Source organism: Lepisma saccharinum, chromosome 5 (assembly GCF_977018435.1).
Source record: "Lepisma saccharinum chromosome 5, izLepSacc3.1, whole genome shotgun sequence".
In the NCBI taxonomy this organism is placed as follows: Eukaryota; Metazoa; Arthropoda; class Insecta; order Zygentoma; family Lepismatidae; genus Lepisma; species Lepisma saccharinum.
The window spans coordinates 53,631,156-53,652,418 of NC_139233.1; the positions used below are offsets into that span (position 1 = coordinate 53,631,156).

Below are 21,263 nucleotides of genomic sequence, written 5' to 3' on the forward strand. Positions count from 1 at the left end.
GTTGCAAAGCCTAATTTCAATTACAGAAAAATTTATGATGAGCACATGGCTCTTTTCAACATGAAAAAAACAAAAATTAAGTTTGATAAACCTATTTATGAAGGGGCTGCAATATTGGAATCGTCCAAATTACATATGTTAACATTGTATTATGATAAGTTGAAACCTTTTTTATGGTGATCGTGTAAAATTGATGTACATGGACACGGATAGTTTTATTCTTAATATTCAAACAGAAGATGTTTATCAAGATATGTCACAGCCTGAATTGTTTCAATACTTTGATACCAGTGAACATACAAAGATTCAACACCACCACAACAAAAAGGTGCCTGGCAAGTTAAAAGATGAGACACTTGGTGATGTTATTGTGGAATTTGCTGGGTTAAGTGCCAAGGTGTACAGTTTTAAAACATGTAGTGCTGTTGTCAAAAAGGCCAAGGGCATTGGCAGAGTGACTGTTGACAAAGATCTTGTATTTGAAGATTATAAAAATTGCCTCAAATCCCAGAATTTAATCAAAACATCAGAAAATAGAATTCAGAGTGAGGATCACTTCTTGACTAGCAATATTGTAAGAAAAGTGGCTCTGGACCCACATGATGATAAGAGATGCATTTTATCATGTGGCATACATACTCTACCATGGGGGCATTGTGATTTGAAAAATGGGAATCAATGCCCAATTACAGAGCATGATTTGAAATAAATAAACATGCCTATGAACTTATTTGGGTTCAAAAAACAGGCTATTATGGAGCTGCCGACACCACAAGCCTCTTCTGATATAATATCTAAACTGAGTGGCTTGTTAATTATTCATCTGAACAGCATACTTACAGATGTTGATGATGAAACAGGTAAAACATTGTACATATTTAACAATAATTTAAATCATTACCAATTACCTGTAGGTGGTCAATTGCAATTTATTACAACCCCTGAGGGTGATGTCAAGATTTCAGTAGGGAGAAATATTTACAGAATTAAGCACTCAAACATGATTTCTGGCACTGTATATACTGTTTCTGCTGGTGACTGCTTATATATTGAGGTCCCTGGATCTTATGACAAGCTTATACCCTTTTTTATAGACATAAGAATCAGATACTCTATAATAAATAACCACTAAAACAAAAATGCCTAATGATATATTTGGCCATACAAGACATGAAGATCACAGTGATGAGATTCTTATGCTTGATGTCAGAGTCAAGAAATTAAGAAGTGATTTACAAGCTTTACAAACCACACTCAATGCTAGTCTTCAATTAGAAATTACAAATTTACAATCACAATGCATGGACCCTCTTCTTAAAATTGACTCAGAACTCAAATTGTTGCTTCAGAAATATACTGATCTGGCAACATTAGATAATTTTCAAAGTTTAGAAGAGGCTGTAGCAGCTCTTCAAGCCAAATTTAAGACTCAGGCCACCAATTCTGAGCAATTGAAACAGCAATTGGAAGAGCAGATAAATAATGTCCAGACACAGCTCCAAACAATTGTCAAAAGCATAAAATCACAAGAAGATTTTGATCTAGTGATTTCCACTCTAAAGGAACAGATTCAATCACTCCAAATACCTAATCTGGATCCTCTGCACAATGCCATAGCCGAGGTTAAAGAAAAAATTGAGACACTTGAAAATTTTATGAACAATTTGCCATCTTCTGATGCTTTGAATGCAATAACTCGGAGTGTAGCAAATATTAAGCTACAACTTGAAACATATGAAGATTTTGGAAAAATTCAAAGTACCATAACCCATCTTGAAGGTACAATAGCAGCAGTGCAAAGTGATTTGACAAATGTACAAGAATCTCGCCTGCCTGGTATTGTAGATACTCTTGTTAGTGTCCAGCACCAAATCACAAAGCTTGAAAACCTCAACACTGAATCTGAACTATCTCATTTTCATCACTTGATCGATGATATCCAAACAAAGCTTGAAATTTTACAACAATCAACACCCTCTCAGGCAGATATAGCCCTGCTCCAAAATGCTATGCAAAATGTGGCTGATGCATCTGAATTAAACAATGTGAAATTGGCACTTGAATCTTTGCAGAATACTGTTTCAAATCTTCCCACATCACAGGAACTTAAAAATATTAAGAGGGCAGTGAATAGGATATTGAAATCAGAAGATATCAAGAATATCCAGACAGAGATCAAACAACTCACTCAGACAGTGGCCACTCTACCAACCAATCAACATATTAATGAACTGCATGCCCTGTTTGAGGATATCAGAAGACAGGTACATGATCTTACTGCTCAAAATTCAAAATTGGCAGTTATTGAAAATTTGCAACAAATTGTAGCTAATATCAAGCAACAGCTAGGAACCATGGAATCCAATCAAGCAAATGCTCTGTCTGTTTTTGCCACCCAGCTTCAAGAGATTGTGCAACAATACAAGAAACTTATTGTGGACATAAAAATCAAGCCAGGCCATGATGATGTTGTTAGGACCATCAATGAGCACCTTGAATCTGTAACAAGCAGATTGCTCACAGCAGAAAAGGAAATAACAGGCATAATCGAGAATCCAAAACATACAGTAATTCTTGAATTGTACAGCATCCCCAACAAAGAATATGATTCACCATTTACACCAGGTGGCAAAATATATATGCTGTCCCCTGCACAATTTTATTACCAATTTTTTGTTGGGGGCACACTGAGACCAATCAAGATCAAATATTGGCATCAGCCACAGGCACACCACTACCCCACCTTATCAATAACAAACGCTGACAACAAACCGAAAATCACCAGTGTAGAGTTAGAGGATTTTACAGATCCCAATACATTAGAAACAGCCTATGCTGAAGATGATGGATCTCTGGAATTTAAAATACAAATAGGGGATAAATTATATTTAGAAAATCCTGCAGTCTCAGCTGCTGAACACCCTATAGTTGCAATATTCTTGTTTACATATTATGTCTAGTTGTTGATGAATTACACAGACAAGCCAGGCATAATTTTAAGAGACTCCCAGTAGTCACAAAAGGCATAGATGATTTATGGCAAAGCGACTTGATTGAGTTGTCAAGTGGACAGTTGAAAAACTTAGACAAAATCAACAAGGGCTACAAGTATCTACTCACTGTGATAGACACATTTTCAAAATTTGCCTGGGCTGTGCCACTCAAATCCAAGACTGGAAAATGTGTTACAGAAGCCATCAGGACAATCATCAATCAGAGTGGAAGATCACCGCGCTATTTGCAAACAGATAATGGCAAAATTCTGTGTTCCAACAATTTATTAAAAGCCAGGCAATAAAACATTACTCGAGTTACAGTGACCTCAAGGCCTCAATTGTAGAGAGATTCAACAGAACCTTAAAAAATCTTATGTATAAACAATTTACACTTCAAGGTAATTATAAATGGATTAATATTCTTCCAGAACTTCTACATAAATATAACAACTCGGTCCATTCCACAATCAACATGAAACCCTCTGAAGTAACTTCATCTGATGAGCAAAAATTGATCAGGACTGTTTATTATCCTAGATACCAGCCAACAGCAAGAAAGGCCAAATACAAGGTGGGTGATCAAGTAAGAATCAGCAAATATGAGCACTTATTCAAAAGAGGCTTTACAAGAAACTGGAGCACTGAATTATTTACAGTGGTTCAAGTTAAACCCGGGACCCTTAACACATATATAATAAAAGATCACCGAGGAGAAATTCTCAAAGGCAGGTTCTATGAACAAGAGCTCAGCAAAACTAAACAGCCTGACACATATCTCATAGAAAAAATCATCCGCAGAAAAGGCAACAAGTTACTTGTCAAATGGCTGGGTCATCCGGAAAACAGCTGGATCGATGCAGACAAAGTGATAATATGAGCACCTGGGATGTTATAAAAAGGCTGCCAGAACCTGAACAACAGAATAAGAGAAATGGCAACTTGCTGCCTGAAAATATTAGGTGTCTTATTGTTGGGCCATCTGCTTGTGGTAAAACTACACTAATGATTGATAATTTTTTATTGGCACCCAACTGGTTAGACTGGAAAAACAGGCACTTGTATGTCTTCTCTAAGAGCTTGGAACAATTAAAATATCAGCAGCTCATGAAGCTATATGATGGATTGGATATAGCCACTTTTCAATCAGATGTTAAGCCACTCCATGATTGTCTCGATAATTCTGTTGTTGTGTTTGATGACATTATACTGGATAATCAAAACAAGGTTAGAAATTTCTTTACACAGGGCCGACACAAAACATTGATTGTTTCTACCTGGCACAGACTTTTTCTAAAATACCGAAGCAGCTGATCCGAGACAACAGCAAATTTATACGTGTGTTTCATCAAGATCATACCAACCTCAAACACATACACGATGAATATGTAGGTGGGGACTTGAGCTACAATGATTTTTCCAAGTTTTGCAGTAGGTGCTGGAACCAGGACAGTTATGGGTTTGTCACAATTGATATGACAAGAACACCCAATAGTGGCAAATACAGAAATAAAATCAACAATTTTCTAGACGTAGAGACGTATATAAACAACCGTGAAAAGGCCAATCATTGATGATCTTAAATTAAGAGATTATCTTGTAAAAAGATTTAAGGGATGGAAATCAGAGAACCGAGGAATTTATGAAAAACACAAACAAGCAGAACAACCTGTAATTGATGCTATTAGTGAATTAGGTAAAAATATCAAAACTGTTACAGAGCAAAATCAAAATTTGATCACAGAGCTTGTGCCTGTAGCTGCAAGGAACATATTAGATTATCCAATCACCCCACTTTCCAGTATTCATACACCTAGTCCTGTTGCTCCTAGAAGAATTGAAGCTACTCAGGATCCTATTGAATTGGGTCTTCTTGCTCAAAAATATTTAACCACACCTAAAGACAATAAAGATGAGGTGTTTGGCTTATATGCTGACACAGAGCTTGATGGTAGCATCATACATAGAATTGGCAATTTCAGAGTAACATTTATGGGAGATGATCTGATTGTTTATTCAGAATCTCGTCTCGGAGAAAAAGGTGGTTTTGTTAAGTACCCCGGAACACCTGGGTTGTGGGAACTGATGACTAGGAAAAGGCCTGGCAGCTATACAGATCAAGATTATGAACATTATAAAGAAATATTAATAAAATCAGATGCTCTATACCAGAACAATGATCCCACACAAAAAAGGGTCAAGTCTAGCAGTGGGGCAAAATACAATAATTTAATCAAGCCCATATGGTCACAAATGAAGACAGGTAGTGGAATCAAACAATACAACACCCTGCCCAAAGAATTTGTGTGGGTTGATGATGTCAGGAAACTTGTAGATAGGTTGCTGGTAATAGCTGGGGAGGAAAATGCTGGGAACCACAATTTTTACAATGAAAAGGTTGGAATTATGGACATGATAAGCACCAAATTGTCTAATTTTATAGTGAATGACACTAAGGGGATTGGATATCTTATAAAAATTATTAATACTCTACCACCTAAATTTTGGAATATTTCTGAGGGTCGGGGGTTGGTTAATGACATTATAAACAAGCTGCCATTTGAGGTACACATTCCAGGCTATCAGTATTGTGGTCCCGGTACAAAATTGGACCATAGATTAAACAGAGGGGATCCTGGTGTAAATCCCCTAGATGCTGCTTGTAGAGACCATGACATAGCATACAACACACATTCTGATCTTGACAAGAGACATGTTGCAGACAAGAAATTAGAAGAGGCTGCATTTGGTAGATTTGTAAGCAAAGATGCTTCTTTGAGTGAAAAAATAGCAGCATTGGGAACCACCATAGCTATGAGCACCAAACAAAAACTGGGGTGGGGGTTGTGAATATGTATATAATAAACCTACAATGAAGGCCAAGGGTGTTATGTATCAAATACCTTATGCAGGTCTCAAATCTCTTAAAACTATTGATAGCCTTTTGACCAAAAAGCAGCGCAAGAAAAAAAGCTCTTGTCTTGCAAAGGGACATGGTATGAAATTGTTGCTTAGTACCCCCCAATTAAAAAAATTACAGCAATCAAGAAAAAAATTGCATACAGGGGGTTTCATATTTACTATCCCTGCCATCTTAGCAGCACTTGGGGCTGTTGGGAGCTTGGCTGGGGGATCAGCTGCCATAGCAAAAACAGTAATAGATGCCAAGAAAAATAGGGCAGAATTAGATGAGCAGAGGCGCCATAACCTGGCCATGGAGAAAAAAGGCAAAGGTGTTAAGAGAGCCATGAATAAGTTTAAAAAAAACAAGAGCCGCTTACAAACCAAGATATTGAAGCTTTAATCAAGCCACTGGGCATCAAAAATTTTAGGGGTGTGTACATGTCTGATTCTTTGCCAGAACAACCACTCAACAAAGAGTGTGGCATTGTTAATTTGGATGAGTACAAAAATCAGGGCACTCACTGGATTTGTTATCTTAAATATTTAAAAGATAAGGCATTTGTGTTTGATTCATTTGGAGGTGTTCCACCTGAAAATTTAATAAAATATCTAAAATCACCTAATCTTTATTACAATAATGCCCGTGTTCAAAATTTCAAAGATGTTAATTGCGGACATTTGTGTTTATCTGTTCTTCGATATATGTCTCAAATAAATAAACCATCAATTGAAAATTTTCAAAAGGCCTTGTGGTATCTGAAACATCATGGGGGTATTCCATCTCACCAGCCAAAATTCAATATTGAAACTCAAATTGCATGATGACATAGTGTATCCCAAAACAATAGCTCTCAGAGCATTTTATGGCATGTACTTGATGTTACACACCACAACAATACAATTGCAGTAGGGGATCAAAAAATTGTCATCACTCCAGGGCAGTATAATCTGTCCACTCTAAATGCTCAATTACCCAGAGGTATAGTGTTAAGTCAAAATTCTGTCACTCACAGAGTAGAGATTGTATCTGCTACAGAAACAGTGGATCTGGGTACTATAGGAGAGCTGTTAGGCTTTGAGAACAACACAAAACTTGAACCAGCCATCAAACACACTGCTATGAATATACCTAAATTCTTAGCCATAGAGACTCTGAATATTCACTGTAATGTGGCTGAGGGTATGATCACCAAATCAAATGGCATAGGCACTCACAAACAAACCGGCATCATTGCAACATTCAAACCTAATTCTGAATTTATGGAGCCAATCATCTACAATCCATCCCCAACATTATATTTTCCTGTGTGCCATAATAGAATAGATTACATTGAGTTGATGGTCACTAATGAAAAAGAAGAATTAGTTGATTTTGCTGGAGCCACAACAACTGCAATCATAGAAATTAATATTTAAATAAAAATACATACAATGGAAAATATTGAGAGTTATGAGCTACAATCATTCCCCCCAAACAGGAGGACATTTGCAAATTTAAATCAACCCAACACAGAGATTGAGGTTGATCTTGATGTTGGGGATGGCTTTATACACCCCCACAGAGCAGATCTATACATCAAATTTGATGTTGTAAAGCTCGATGGAACAGATTATCCGGCAAATTCAAATATAAGATTGGTGGACAATTTTGTGCCGCATCTGTTCTCCGAAATTGAGATCAGAAAGCATGGTGTTGTTATAAACAGAATAGATTATCCCGGCATTACCTCCACAGCTTTGGCCACATTAAAATTATCCAAAACCGAGGCTTCTTACTACAAAATAGGCGGATTTGAGGCTGGTGATAAGATATTATCTAAGAGCCACACAGTGCTGTTCCCTATGCGCCTGTTGCCAGGATTCTTCTCAGATTACAAAGATATTATGTGGAAGGGTGGTTTAAGAATTACATTTAGAAGAGCTGCCAATGATAATAATGCTTTGATGAGGTACAGTGCAATAAACCCTACAGGAGAAGCTCTGCCCAATACCCTACCAGATGCAGGCAAATGCATTATTCAGACTATGGAGTTAAGAATCCCGGTTGTTGAATATGAGGCCAGTTATGCTCTTAAATACAAAGCAGATATAATAAAAAATCCACAGGTTCCTCTGCAATTTTATACATATCAATGTGTACAGAAGCCTGCCGCTGGTACTTATTATGAGTTTGATGCCACAAATTCATTCTCCAGCATACAATATGACATGCCTGATTTTGTGGTGGTACTGTTTCAGACTGGGAGACACAATAATCAGGAAAAAAATTCAAGTAGATTTGATAACTGCAACATCAAGAACATATATCTTAAAAATGGCAGAAATGAGGTATTCCCTAGAGAAAATTACAATTTAGACATGTCCAAGAATGATTTCCTCAAATTATATGAGGCATTTTCGGCTTTCAAAAGGGTCACTACTGGCAATACTGACATGTATTACACACCAGATGAATTCAAAGCACAGAGACCCATGTTTGTAATCAACACTTCAAAAAGGAAACAAGTTGTGGTGAATGACAGAACAAACATTAAAATTATCTGTGAATTCCATGAGGCATTACCTGATGACACCATATGTAGTGTTATTCTCATAGGTGAAAAATCATATGTTTATGATGTAAGAAATGAGAGGGTCACAGAGCAATTCTAGAGGCCCGATTCAAACACAGAGGCCCTTTGTTTATAAAACAACACTCTACCGTCAGAAAATATATTACCTACCCATTTTATAGCACCTCTGCTCGTGGCAGAAAAGCTTTTATATATATTACCTAGCCAAATTTAACAGCACATCTGCCAAAAAGCCTAAATAAAGAAATATTGCAATTATTCTGTTGCGACAAGGCCAAACAATATCCGAGAAGCCAATACTAGGAATTTCCTCAATATGATGGATGGTCCCTGAAAAGAGGGCGCAGTGTAGATAAGAATTTCTCTTTGAGTTCCATGACAAATGACATGTAATTTCCCTTGGAAAAGACACAGTACAGGTAATATCAACAGATATAATCACTCAGGCATTTACTAATGATGATGAATAACTCTGAAAAGACACAATATAGATTATATCTGTTGGCATTAATTCCCCGGGCATGCAATAATTTATTGCTGGCCGAAACATGGGACTGATCAAAAGATTGGAAAGAACATGGAAACAATAAATCATGGTTGTTCGCTCCTTTCCCATTGTATTGATCGGGCAATTTTTGCCTGCATAAAAATATAGCAGTAGTTAATGGCTGAGCTGATATTTTACCCAAACAACAGCATTAACTAGGCTTGGGTGATTCCCAATATTGCAATGCAATAATATTAATATTGCAATCAGAGGGGGGTTTCATATTTTATCAGGACTCAAACCCCGAGCCCCCATTGTTTACAAGATAATTTGAAAAAAATTGAACCTGGCATCCAATTGAACTTAAACCTGAAGTAAATATGTATATGTAGGTATGGGTTTTTGCTTAATTTCTGGTGTGGCCAAAAATTGACAAGTTTATGGACAAAAATCTGGCTGATGCAACTTTTGTAAGTGCATCAAATCAATCTGAGGGGAGCTCTTCTTTTCTGAAAAATTCCCTCGGGAATTTTTACAAAAATCCTTGGGTTATGCAGGGTGCTACACTAGAGCAAATCTGCTTGAGGGGAGCTCTTCCTTTCTCAGAAAATATTTGAGGGCATTTTGACAAAAATCTTGGATTATACGGGGTTCCACACTTGAGCAAAAAGCTCATATGGCCATGTTGAGCAAGTTTTAAGTGTAGCAAATCTGCTGGAGAGGAGCTCTTCCTTTCTCGAGTTTATAGTATCATCAATACCACTACTATATAGAGCATCAACATGAAGCCCAAGGGTGTCGTGTACCAGATACCATACTCCAATCTAAAAAATCTAGGTGCCCTCGATGGGTTACTCACCAAGAAACAACGCGAGAAGAAACGTTCTTGCTTGTCGAAAGGACACGGAATGAAATTACTTCTCAGCACACCTCAATTGAGACGCTTGCAGCGTTCGCGGAAACAGCAAAAGATCGGAGGTTTCATATTCAGCATTCCGGCCATCCTGGCAGCATTGGGGGCCGTTGGAAGTTTTGCCGGGGGTAGCGCCGCCATCGCGAAAACCGTCATCGACTCGAAGAAGAACAAGGCGGAATTGGAAGAACAGAAACGTCACGACCTGGCCATGGAGAAGAAAGGGGGCAAGGGCGTGATGAAAAAGTTTAAAAAAAAGAAACAGCAGCACTCACCAACCGAGACATTGAATCTCTGATCCAACCGTTACGAATCAAACACTTCAGAGGAGTTTTCATGTCCGACTCGTTACCTTCAACCGTCAAAAGAAGAGAATGTGGAGTAGTCAACTTGGACGGTCAAGAAAATCCAGGCACGCATTGGATATGTTACCACAAAAACGACAATAACAAAGCATTCGTTTTCGATTCTTTCGGAGGTGTTCCACCTACAAATTTAGTCCATTATCTGAAAACGAACAAAACCTCTATATACTACAACGACGAACGAATTCAAGATTTCGGAGACGAGAACTGCGGTCATCTCTGTCTCTCCGTGCTCGCGTTTCTCTCTAAAATAAATAAGCCTACGATCGAGGATTTCCAGAAAGCATTTTGGAACCTTAAACAGCATCAGCAGGATGGGAGTGTTCCATCTCACGAGCGAATCTTCGATCTTGAAACTCACGCTGCACGACGACATCGTCTATCCTAAATCCGTAGTTCTGCGTGCATTCTACAGCATGTACCTCATACCTAACGTCACGCAGCACAACAACAAAATTAGCGTCGGAAGCGAACACATCGTCGTCACGCCAGGTCAATACAATCTTTCCACTTTGCAAGCTCAGTTACCCAAAGGCACGTACCTTTCTCAAAATTCGGTCACGCACAGAGTGGAAATCGTGTCCGCGACGGAGACCGTGGACCTTGGCACCATGGGAGAACTTTTAGGTTTCGAGAACGACACAAAACTCGAAGCTGGCATCAAACACGTAGCAACCAACATTCCTAAATTCTTGGCCATCGAAACTTTGAACGTACACTGCAACGTGGCGGAAGGCATGATCACGAAATCCTCGGACGGATTAGGAAGTCACAAGCAGACGGGAATCATAGCCACTTTCAAACCCAGTTCCGAGTTCATGGAACCGATCATCTACACACCCTCTTCGCCGATCTATTTTCCAGTATGTCGCAACCGCATAGACGACATAGAGTTGGTGGTGACGAACGAGAAAGGAGACGTGGTGGATTTCGCAGGTGCCACTACGACGGCCATCGTGGAGATCAGGCCGGGGGATTCGAAGCCGGGACCAAAATATCGACGAGAAGTCACACGGTGCTCTTTCCCATGCGTCTGCTTCCGGGATTCTTCTCGGACTACAAGGAGATCATGTGGAAGGGAGGACTGAGGATCACCTTTCGAAGAGCGGCCAACGACAACGACGCACTGATGCGATACGCTACTTTGGGTCCGGACGGCACCACGCCGATAGCCAACACTTTACCCGAAGCAGCGAAATGCGTCATCCGGAGCATGGAGTTGAGAATGCCGGTGGTGGAATACGAAACGAATTACGCCCTCAAGTACAAAGCGGAGATCTTGAAAAGTCCGCAGGTGCCGATTCACTTTCACGGTTACCAGTGCGTGCAGAAGTTAGCGTCGGGAAGTCACATGGAATTCGACGTGACGACTCAGTTCAACAACATACAGTTCGACATGCCAGATTTCGTCATTGTACTTTTTCAGACCGGGAGGGACAACAATCAGGAAAAAGATTCCAGCAAATTCGACGACTGCAAGATCAAGAACGTTTATCTGAAGAACGGTAGGAACGAAGTGTTCCCGCGCGAGAATTACAACCTCGACATGACCAAAAACGATTACCTCAAACTTTACGAAGCGTTCTCGGCTTACAAACGCGTGACCGAGGGAAGCGTGGACATGTATTACACGCCCAGCGAATTCAAAACCCACAGACCCATGACCGTCATCAACACGACGAAGAGAAAGCAGGTGGTGGTCAACGATCGAACCAACATCAAGATCGTCTGCGAGTTCAACAGTCCGTTGCCCGAGGACACTCTATGCAGTGTCATCCTAATTGCAGAGAAGTCCTTCGCCTACGACGTGAAGAACGAGAGGGTCACAGAGCAGTTTTAACAGATTTTTAACATCTTTTCTTGCACAATAAGAAATTTTTTGTACTAGCACAATCAGTTACAATGGCACAATACGAATTTCACTAGTTCAGATCGGTTACAGTGTCAATTTCATCAGTTATCAGTTACAATATCTTTTTTTTTTTCATCACTATAGCACGAGACAATCAGAATTTGCACAAAATTTTTGTTGTTTTTACACGAGAAAATTAACAATAAAATTCTTTTTTTTTATCGTTTCAGATGCTGTCGAACATCAAAAACATATACACATACACACACACTAGAAAAAAAGCATGCAACTTTATTTGTAACACACACATATTCTCCATCTTCATCAAGAAAATATTATAATAAACATAATTTTTTTATCTATCTCTCACAATAAAACTCTATATCCAAAAAAAATTACAACATCAAAATAACACTAGAGTCGTTAGTACACGTTGCATGCATTACGGAGATCCTCTGTAGAGTTTCATGGAAGTTTGAGAGAAAAAAACAAAAAACACGTGAAACTCTATAGAGGTGTGGTAATCTATAACCGCAGCCGTTAGAGAACCTTTTACTTTTTTTTGGTTGGGCACCACGCACCCCTGGCGAGGTTATATAGGGGCCAGGGGATCCTAAAAAAAAAAACAATTATTATTTGTTTGTTTTGCGTCACAATACGGAAAAAATAATGAGAGGCACGCGTGTGTGTGGCACATCGTTCCCGAGAGGTTTACAAAGGTCACGATATATAAACATTTTGGTCCCGGACTTGGAAAATTACGATAAGGTGCACTCGTACTTCAAGGATGAGAAAGTGAATTTACTCGTACCGGCTTTTCTGCGCCGTGAAACATCGTCAGCGCAATAAATGAGGCGCGGAACGTGGAGAGAAAGTGAGATTTTGAGGTTTTGGTGCGATTTTCTGAGGGGTCGAAAAATCAGGGTAGTGGTCAAAGGCATATTTGTGACACTACTACTTTGCATTCTAATTTACTATACATCCCAATTTTGTCGTAACAAAACTTCCCAATCTCTACGTGGGCTTTCTTCCAAGTTCCGTAGGGATGTGAATAGGCTCCAATATTTCTTGACACAATTCATACATGTTATATTTCCTTATAAGAACAACAGCCGATATATATTTTGTGTCTTTTTTTGGCGGGGAGGTATAATCCAAACATGTGAGGTGATCCTTTTCCCACTACTCACTCCATTCTCAGAAATAAATCGCAATTCCAAACACTGAAAATGCAGCACTTTCTACATCTTAGCATGCAAATATCTACATAGTAGCAAAGTAATGTGTGGAAAGAGAAAAATTAACGATTTGTAACAGCACTCTGGAATTCTTTTACAAGTAGTTTATTTTTTCAATTTTAACTGACATTCATAACATTCATTAACGATTCCAATATTGACAAAAGAATAGCTTAGGCGTTCTGCTACTTTCAATTCTTCATTATCGTAGTCACAGTAACTCTCTCTCTCTCTCATCCTTCCCGATGGCACTGTAGTAGAGGAGTCGCATTGTAATCAAGGAGTCCCCTGTTCGAAACCCGGTGGAGACACAGTGGTTAGGATCCCACTTTAAACTGTAGATGCAGTCTCGATTAGCCTTTGTGTGCATAAAGTGGACTTAAAATACCAAATGAAAATAAAAATCAAAATCACCGTAACTCTCTACAAAGCCAGAGGATCCATTTTTGAAACCTGTTGAGGCTTAGATGTAGCATTGCATTCATATCATTACCCATCATCTTCGTCGTCGCGATTATCGCAAGAGGTGAAAATGCGACACAAAATAACCCAAACAGAAGCTTGGAATCAATCTGAATATTGGTTACGTAGGATACGTGGTAGAATTGTTTTAAATATCACTTCCTGTGATGTAATAGGGTTTTTGATTAAGGACCATTTGTATAATGCATATCGTTGATGCGAACAATAAGTAGTTTCACGTTCACCACACTCTTCGGTTGTTTAGAAATCGTAAGGAAGAAGGATCTCTAAATTTCCGCTTCCGCTTTCACATGTCAATGAAACTTTAAAATAATTTCAGTGTAGGTCACAAAAGAGATTTACATATTGTTATGATATCTTTTAAACACCACGAAATCTAATTCCAATAGAATACGATACTACTCCTTACGTTCCTGTAAATGTTCACCATTAGTCTAGCGAAGGAAAGTAACTAAGATTTCCGTGTTTCCTTGAGGAAAGATAAGGCGCCTGCTTGTAGTAAGCAAGCACCAACTGCTTCGATCAGTGACCTTCACTGCCAGAGTGACTCACAGCAGGCCTGCGCTCGTTCCAGTGTGCGTATAAAACAGGTATTTTATTTCGTTCGTTCCAATCCACAGTTATATCAAGCTAACATTCTAATATTTTCGTAAAATATGTAGTAAACAAGTTGTATACATTATGGTCTCCCAGAGTGTTGTTGCCTGCTATTTACACGCGGGAGATGGGGGTGTTGTAAACATTTCTGAACCCAAAGGTCGAGCACGAAGGAAAAGTTGTGTAATCATTGGAGGTAATAACAAGGTAATAGAAGTTGAAGGAAATGCTGGAATAAATTATATCAGAAATTGAGCAAAAACAATTCTCATCACACTCTTCATCGGAAAGTAGGACAAATTGTCTCAAAATGTTGAACACGATCGTATTTGCAGTAACTATAATAGGTTACTAGAACATCTTATCATATAACGAGAATATGACACATCTTCAGCTGAAAAATTAATGTTGAAGTGAACGGTTGAGTTCAAAATTCCTCAACTGCTAATTAATAGCACGGCTGTATGTGATTTCAACTTGTGTATGTAAGACAGAACGTTGTTCGTCGATGTGGGGCCAGGAAGAGAAAACAATCCATGAATTCGGGAAGGAAAAAATTCACAATTTCGTAAACAAAGTCTGGAAGTTCTTGTTTATTAATATGTAAAAAAAACTACTATACACTGGGGAAAAACAGAATTGTGTGCCTTATTTCTCCAATAACGGGAAAAATTACTTGTTACTTCGAACAAATTACCGACACTTATATCGATAAAACTTCACAAAGTAAGCATTTTTATACATATATCCGGACTTTTTCGGATCTAGAAAATCGTGAAGTAATTTCTGAGCTGGGATTGTAATTGTTTTTCCGAACATCCAGTAGCAACCATGCACACTCTTTGATTTAAGCATACTTCTCCAAGGATCCACGTTATCTTAGACTTCCCTAAGTTTTTCTGTTTCTCCATCTAATTTGAAGTTACGTGATGCTCAAAATACGTATAAGACATTTGAGATTTCTTTCAAATTCCTTCCGGAGGCCAGACACAACCATAAAATGTAGGACACGTCCGGAAATAAGATTGATTCTTATAAGTCTTTTTATTTTCTTATTTAGCGTCGTTTTTCTTTCACCTCTTGCTAATCGCGACGACGAGGATGAGTGATATGATTAAATTGATGAACGGGCACTCACAAAGAGCACCCATACGCACGACGGGATTCGAACCCAGGACATCAGACATCGTAGCGCACTGTGCTAACCACTCCGTCACGGACGGAATTCTTATAGCCCTAATCGTTCCTCAAGCATATTTCCTATCTTTAACTACACACGAAACATAATGAACAATGTAAATAAACAGGTGCCAGTTCACACTCTAACCGTAAAAAAACATGCATGTGAAATGCAAAATAATATTTATTTTTAGGTAGTTGTGACTTATTATTGTATATTAAAGAAATATATTAGTGATAAAATGACGGAAGTAGAGGAACATCTCCAATGAAACACTCATGCCTTATGGATATTTTTATTTCTTGCCGAACAAGGTTCCGAGTTCGAGTTCCGACCAAAATGGATTCATTGTGTATGTTCATTCATGTCTTTAATGTAATCATAAATCGTCGTCATGAATAATTTAATTTCAGAGGAAGAAAACTGAGATAATTACTAATAAAAACAATAACAAAACAAATTTGATCTTAAAGCCCTGGCTTTGCGCTACATATTCCATCACGGGGATCATAGGCGTGCGCCCATGGGGCCAGGGGGAGGGCAAATGCACCCCTAATCATGGACGTCTGCAGATTTTTTCCACGAAGAGACAAGCAAGGTATTTTTCCATGGGGCATATTACCCCGATAATAGTGTTGCATTATCGCATTCCTGCATCCTCATTACAATAATGAATGTAAATTATTATGACTGTACATGTGAAAACGTACTTTTTGGTTGACATTTGTTTTCTAAGGGGAAGATGTGGCAATCCTTGCCTCCCTTTCAGACATCTATGCCCCTATATTATTATATTTTCACCTAGAAATTTAGGATAGATGAATCCTATCGCCGTTATTAAACTATATTATACTCTTAAAGAAAAATAAGTATTTTCAAGCCGATGAAAGTTCAAGGCAACTAGTGTTGCCCACGAGACGAAACGAGACAGGCTTTTAAAAATTCGAGACGAGACGAGATTTATCATGTGTCCCGAGACGAGACAGCATTTCACAGCATTTCCACGAGACGAGACAGGCCAAAGTCTCGTCTCGTGGGCAACACTAAAGGCAACTACGGGGGAAGGGGGTGCAGTGGCGAAACCACAGCCCCCCACAACCTTGAACGGAAATCAATTTTAGGGGGCAAACATGGAAGTAAAAGAAAGCAAGAGTAGCAGAAGAGTAACAGGACAAAAGGATACTCAAGATGGATTTTGTTTTCACGTCTTTCTTGCATTATTTCTTCCTGACTGCCAAGAGCACCTGCGGGGGGGGGGGACAGAACTGCAATTGCCCCCTTGATTTCAAATTTTATACAAATATAAATACCTTTTGTAAAATGTTCTTGTTCGCTTCGCTCTCAATGTCTGCTTTTCTTGCAGTCTAGTCAATTTCAGAGCCGTAGATAGGGGTCGACGGGAGTTAACCCTGGACGCCAAACGATCTACGTAAATGAAAAAAATTGCAAAAGAGAATAATATGGCGCTCCATGAATTGTTTTCCCATATTAAATCGACATTGTTTTCATTTTGCAAAAATTTGGATCTGAAAATTTATTGGTCGCTTTGCTCGCAATTTGTTTTCTGTAATGCATTTTATATTACCGAGGAGAGAAGTAAAAAAAAAAAAGTAAAGTGCTCCCCTGTGCATAGCACCACGCCATGAAGGCGTATAGGGGGTGTGGGGGTAACGCCCCACACTTTCTTGATCCGGTCGTGAGTGGGGGTGATGTGAAGTACTGCTGCTAAAAGGTTTTCTCTTAAGTGCATGAACAATTGTTTGGAGGAAAAGGAACGCGCAGATTTGAGAGACAATTTATATGATTTTTACTGTTGGTATATATATATATATATATATGTGTGTGTGTGTGTGTGTGTGTGTGTGTTGTATATATATATATGTATGTATGTATTTATATGTGTGTGTGGGGCGGGGGGAGGGGTGTATATATAAACACACCCATCCATGCAATAAAATTTAAACAAGTGAGATGAAATTACGTTATTCTTTTCCGGCCTGAAATATAATCAAGGCTATCCCTCTCTAATCAGAGGGTCTGCGCACGCCTATGACGGGGACTGACACTTTACGTAGGTGTAGACACGCTTCGTACAATTTGATGATATCGCGATTACGTAATGGATGTGCAGCCACTTAACTGAAACCCCCCAATTCACATTTTATTACTAAATTGTAAATTAGCATAATATCACATAGTTTACCTATTCATAATATGCGCCGCTTTGGTGCACTTTGTGGATTGTGCATTAATCAACATCAGGTTAATCGCGGCAGGCAAAGTGGAGGGAAAATGACAATGAAGCACAACGAGGGGGCCCTTGGTTCCCGATTAATGAAACTTTGTCTACATGCAACTGAGTCGCTGCGTGAAATCGCTGAAAATGTCATTTATTAATTTCTTAATTTTGCTTATTTTATATTGTTTTTATAGCACTTGGCGTCAACAAAGGCGATGAGGATAATTAATGAAGTTATGAAATGGATGATAGGACATGATGATCCATGTCTTACACAAAATTCTAAGTTGGGACTAATGAATATCGATTAGTCTTATCATTTGTCAAGAAGTTGTTTTTAACTCCAATCTTTTTCAAGGACTTCTGGGTTGACAGCATGTGTTGCGCGATGATGATTCGACGAAAACCACCATTTCAGTGAACTTTCTTGACAATGACTCTAATATCAGTAAAGAGAACATTTTCTTACGAATAGCTGTTGTTAAGAAACCAATTCCTGAAACTTTTTCTGGTGGTCTCACGGCACGCAGCTGTTGTTTGTTATGGCTGGGCCTGGGAGTATGACTCACGCTGCTGTCAATACTCAATCATTCCCGAGAATCCAGGTCCGCCAGGCAAACCCAAGCGACAATTTTGTTATTTGGGTTGCATTGACAACAGGCTTTAAGATGTTACGATATCGTAGGTCTCGTGGCCCAAGAACTATTTTCCATGACTGTACATATACTTATGAAGGCCTATATGGTATATTAATAGTTTGTTAGTTTTTAATGGTTTGATAGAAAAAAATCTTAAGTTTTGGGCCTCCCCGAACTGATAAACCTAGCTACGTCCCAGCTAACCACAGATAAACGTACGGCGACGACCGAACCGGTTATTGGAAAGTTCCTCATCGCCGTAGAGTTAAGCAACACACACACACACAACGCATTGCGGTGAAACTAGTATTTCAGGATTTACATGTGCCAACTATATTGATGGTGACTGTACGTAGCTACATATGGACTATTTGATAAATATTTTGCTTATTGTGATAATTTAGGTTACATCCCTAACCTAGAAATTTAGACTTTTACATTAGTCTAGAGCGTTAAAGTACGATGTAAATACTTTCTCTAACACCTTTTGCTACTGGCTGTCGTGGAGGCGCTTAAAGTAGCTCTAGGACCACCAAGGTTGGCATTCACTTTCTTAAGTGTTGTTAAGTTAATCAAATTACTTAAGAAATCTCTAAATGTTAAATGAAGAAGTTCTGGATCCTCTCCGATATTTTCTTATCAAACATCGATTAAATACTGGAATATTGTTTATATCTAATATACGTATAATCTCTGTTAGACGCTATCTTAGAGTCAATTCTGTATATCTGAGTGTCCAAATATTTCATAAGGCGAGGCATGACTGTAAGGGGGCTTCCCTTTTTAGTAGTCACAAGTCATGGCTATATTTCTTTAATAAGTTTCATTTCTTTAATAAGTTTCACTTAAAAACAGGTAAAGATGGTATTCGAAAACACAGCAAATGTTATAAAAGTGTAGAATAAGTAAAATGTTTCTTTTATTTCAGAGTAACAATGAAGATATCAAGTAACATATATCAACACACGAAGTTGATCCGGTAGACGGCTGGAGAAATCTTGTGCGTCATAGATTCTACATTTTTTAACTTAGTGTCGAATGATACGATAAGAGCAAGTATACAAGATGACTTTCGAATCCGTTTTAGAAGAAGCTAAAAGTTTCGGACTCTACCAGAAGCTGCTCTGTTTCCTATTAGTGTTCTACACTACAGGTCTATGTAGCTTGACATACTACACTCAGAACACCATCTTCATGACTCCCCCACATTGGTGCTGGAACTCCAATATGGAAGCCCTGAAAGACCAACTCGACTTGAACTCTGAAGACGTAAAAAGGTTTACTTTGCCTCAGAAGAGCAGTGGTGAGTTTAGCCAGTGTCAGCGTTTTGATGTGGACGCCGCAGCCGCGTATATTAACTGGACTGCAGCCCATAGACCTAATGGTCAAGACGGCAACAAGTACCCGGTAACTTATTGTGATCAATGGAGCTACAATTACTCCTCGTTGTTTCCAACATTGACGAGCGAGGTAAGTCTCTCTATCGTTAGGTTATCGAATGGATACTACTGGGGCATTGCATGTGAAAGTGCCCCTGAACCTCAATTTTTAAAATTAAATGCGATGCTGTAACTTGATTCTATCTCGTGAGTGAACAATCTAAAATCGTCTTTTGGATAAAACTTCAAGAATTTTACATAATTAAATTCGAAGGCATTTTACATATTATTTGTTTATTTTAACTTTTTGATTTACTTGTGTTTTCTACTGTGTCCCACTCGTGACACCAAAAAAAAAAAAAATTAATTTCTCCTTTAACTGTTACATTTACCCATCGACTCCAATAGAATTTTCAAAGATCAATTACCGTCTCTCTTTCTCTTAAATAATGTAATTTTCATCATTCGACAATTCACAGAAATTTAAATAAATTTCTTATTAAGTGAAGAGGCAGTGTTGCGTACATGTCAAACCGTGACACACAATTTTTCACTTATAACTACAAACCTTCGAAAATATTTTAAGGGGAGTTACATTTCACCAACAGTGTTAAATTTCATACTTCATTGCATAGGAACTGTAACAAAAATATTGCTTAACTGTCAGTAGAATAGTTACTTTAATATCAAAAATGTAGTATGTGTGTCGCTCTGGTGACAATGGAATGATCCGTCTGTAAGGCATATCTGGAAACTTGATTTTATGCCTTGTCAGAGGCCTCACTCCTGCCAAATTTACTCGCGTGCTTTTTTCACGTGTAAAATGAAATTTACTCCTCGCCATTACAGTTTATGTGAGTAGATTCGACGAATCAGATTTGGTATTCCTAGCATCCCGTTTTCATCACTTGGTGCATTGAAGGGCAGAGCTTGAGCTCCAATATGTCCCTCGAGACACCAGACAAGGCAAAGAAATAACAAGTTTTAGGCAATGCTTGCAGAACCCTTCACCCGATAGCCTTTTTCTCCCATTTAGCCATTCGTTTTGTGTTTGGAAATTTTCGTGTGACTTAGGTTAGAGGTCCTTAGAAGTTTGCAAATAACGACTGTTCTGAAGTGTATTTTCATCCAGTTGATAATTTTTGCAAGGATAATTCACCATATGTTGTGATTTGATGTGATTTGCTTTATTTCAATTCGCCTTTTGAGCCACTTTTGGCTAATTTGCGAAGATGGGGATGAGTGGTGATATGATGAAATTGATGAATGGACACAAACAAACATCCATGCCCAGGCCAGGATTCGAACCCGGGACCCCTGGCGTCGTAGCGCGATGTGCTAACCACTCCACCACGGGGGCCGGCTCACCATATATTAACACACATGTGAGAAATAATGGCAAACACCTTAAACTTATAAATA

General features: G+C 38.6%; 1 protein-coding gene across 2 annotated transcripts in view; it reads left to right on the forward strand.

Moving 5' to 3' along the window:
- Positions 1-21,263, forward strand: part of LOC145987832 (solute carrier family 22 member 2-like) — an 81,968-nt gene that overhangs the window by 14,963 nt on the left and 45,742 nt on the right. For both annotated transcript variants that reach the window (XM_083122570.1, XM_083122569.1), the window contains exon 2: positions 19,391-19,932. In XM_083122570.1, coding sequence (XP_082978696.1) covers positions 19,528-19,932 — 405 coding nt within the window. In that variant the 5' untranslated portion in view covers positions 19,391-19,527. The remainder of the gene's footprint in view (positions 1-19,390; positions 19,933-21,263) is intronic.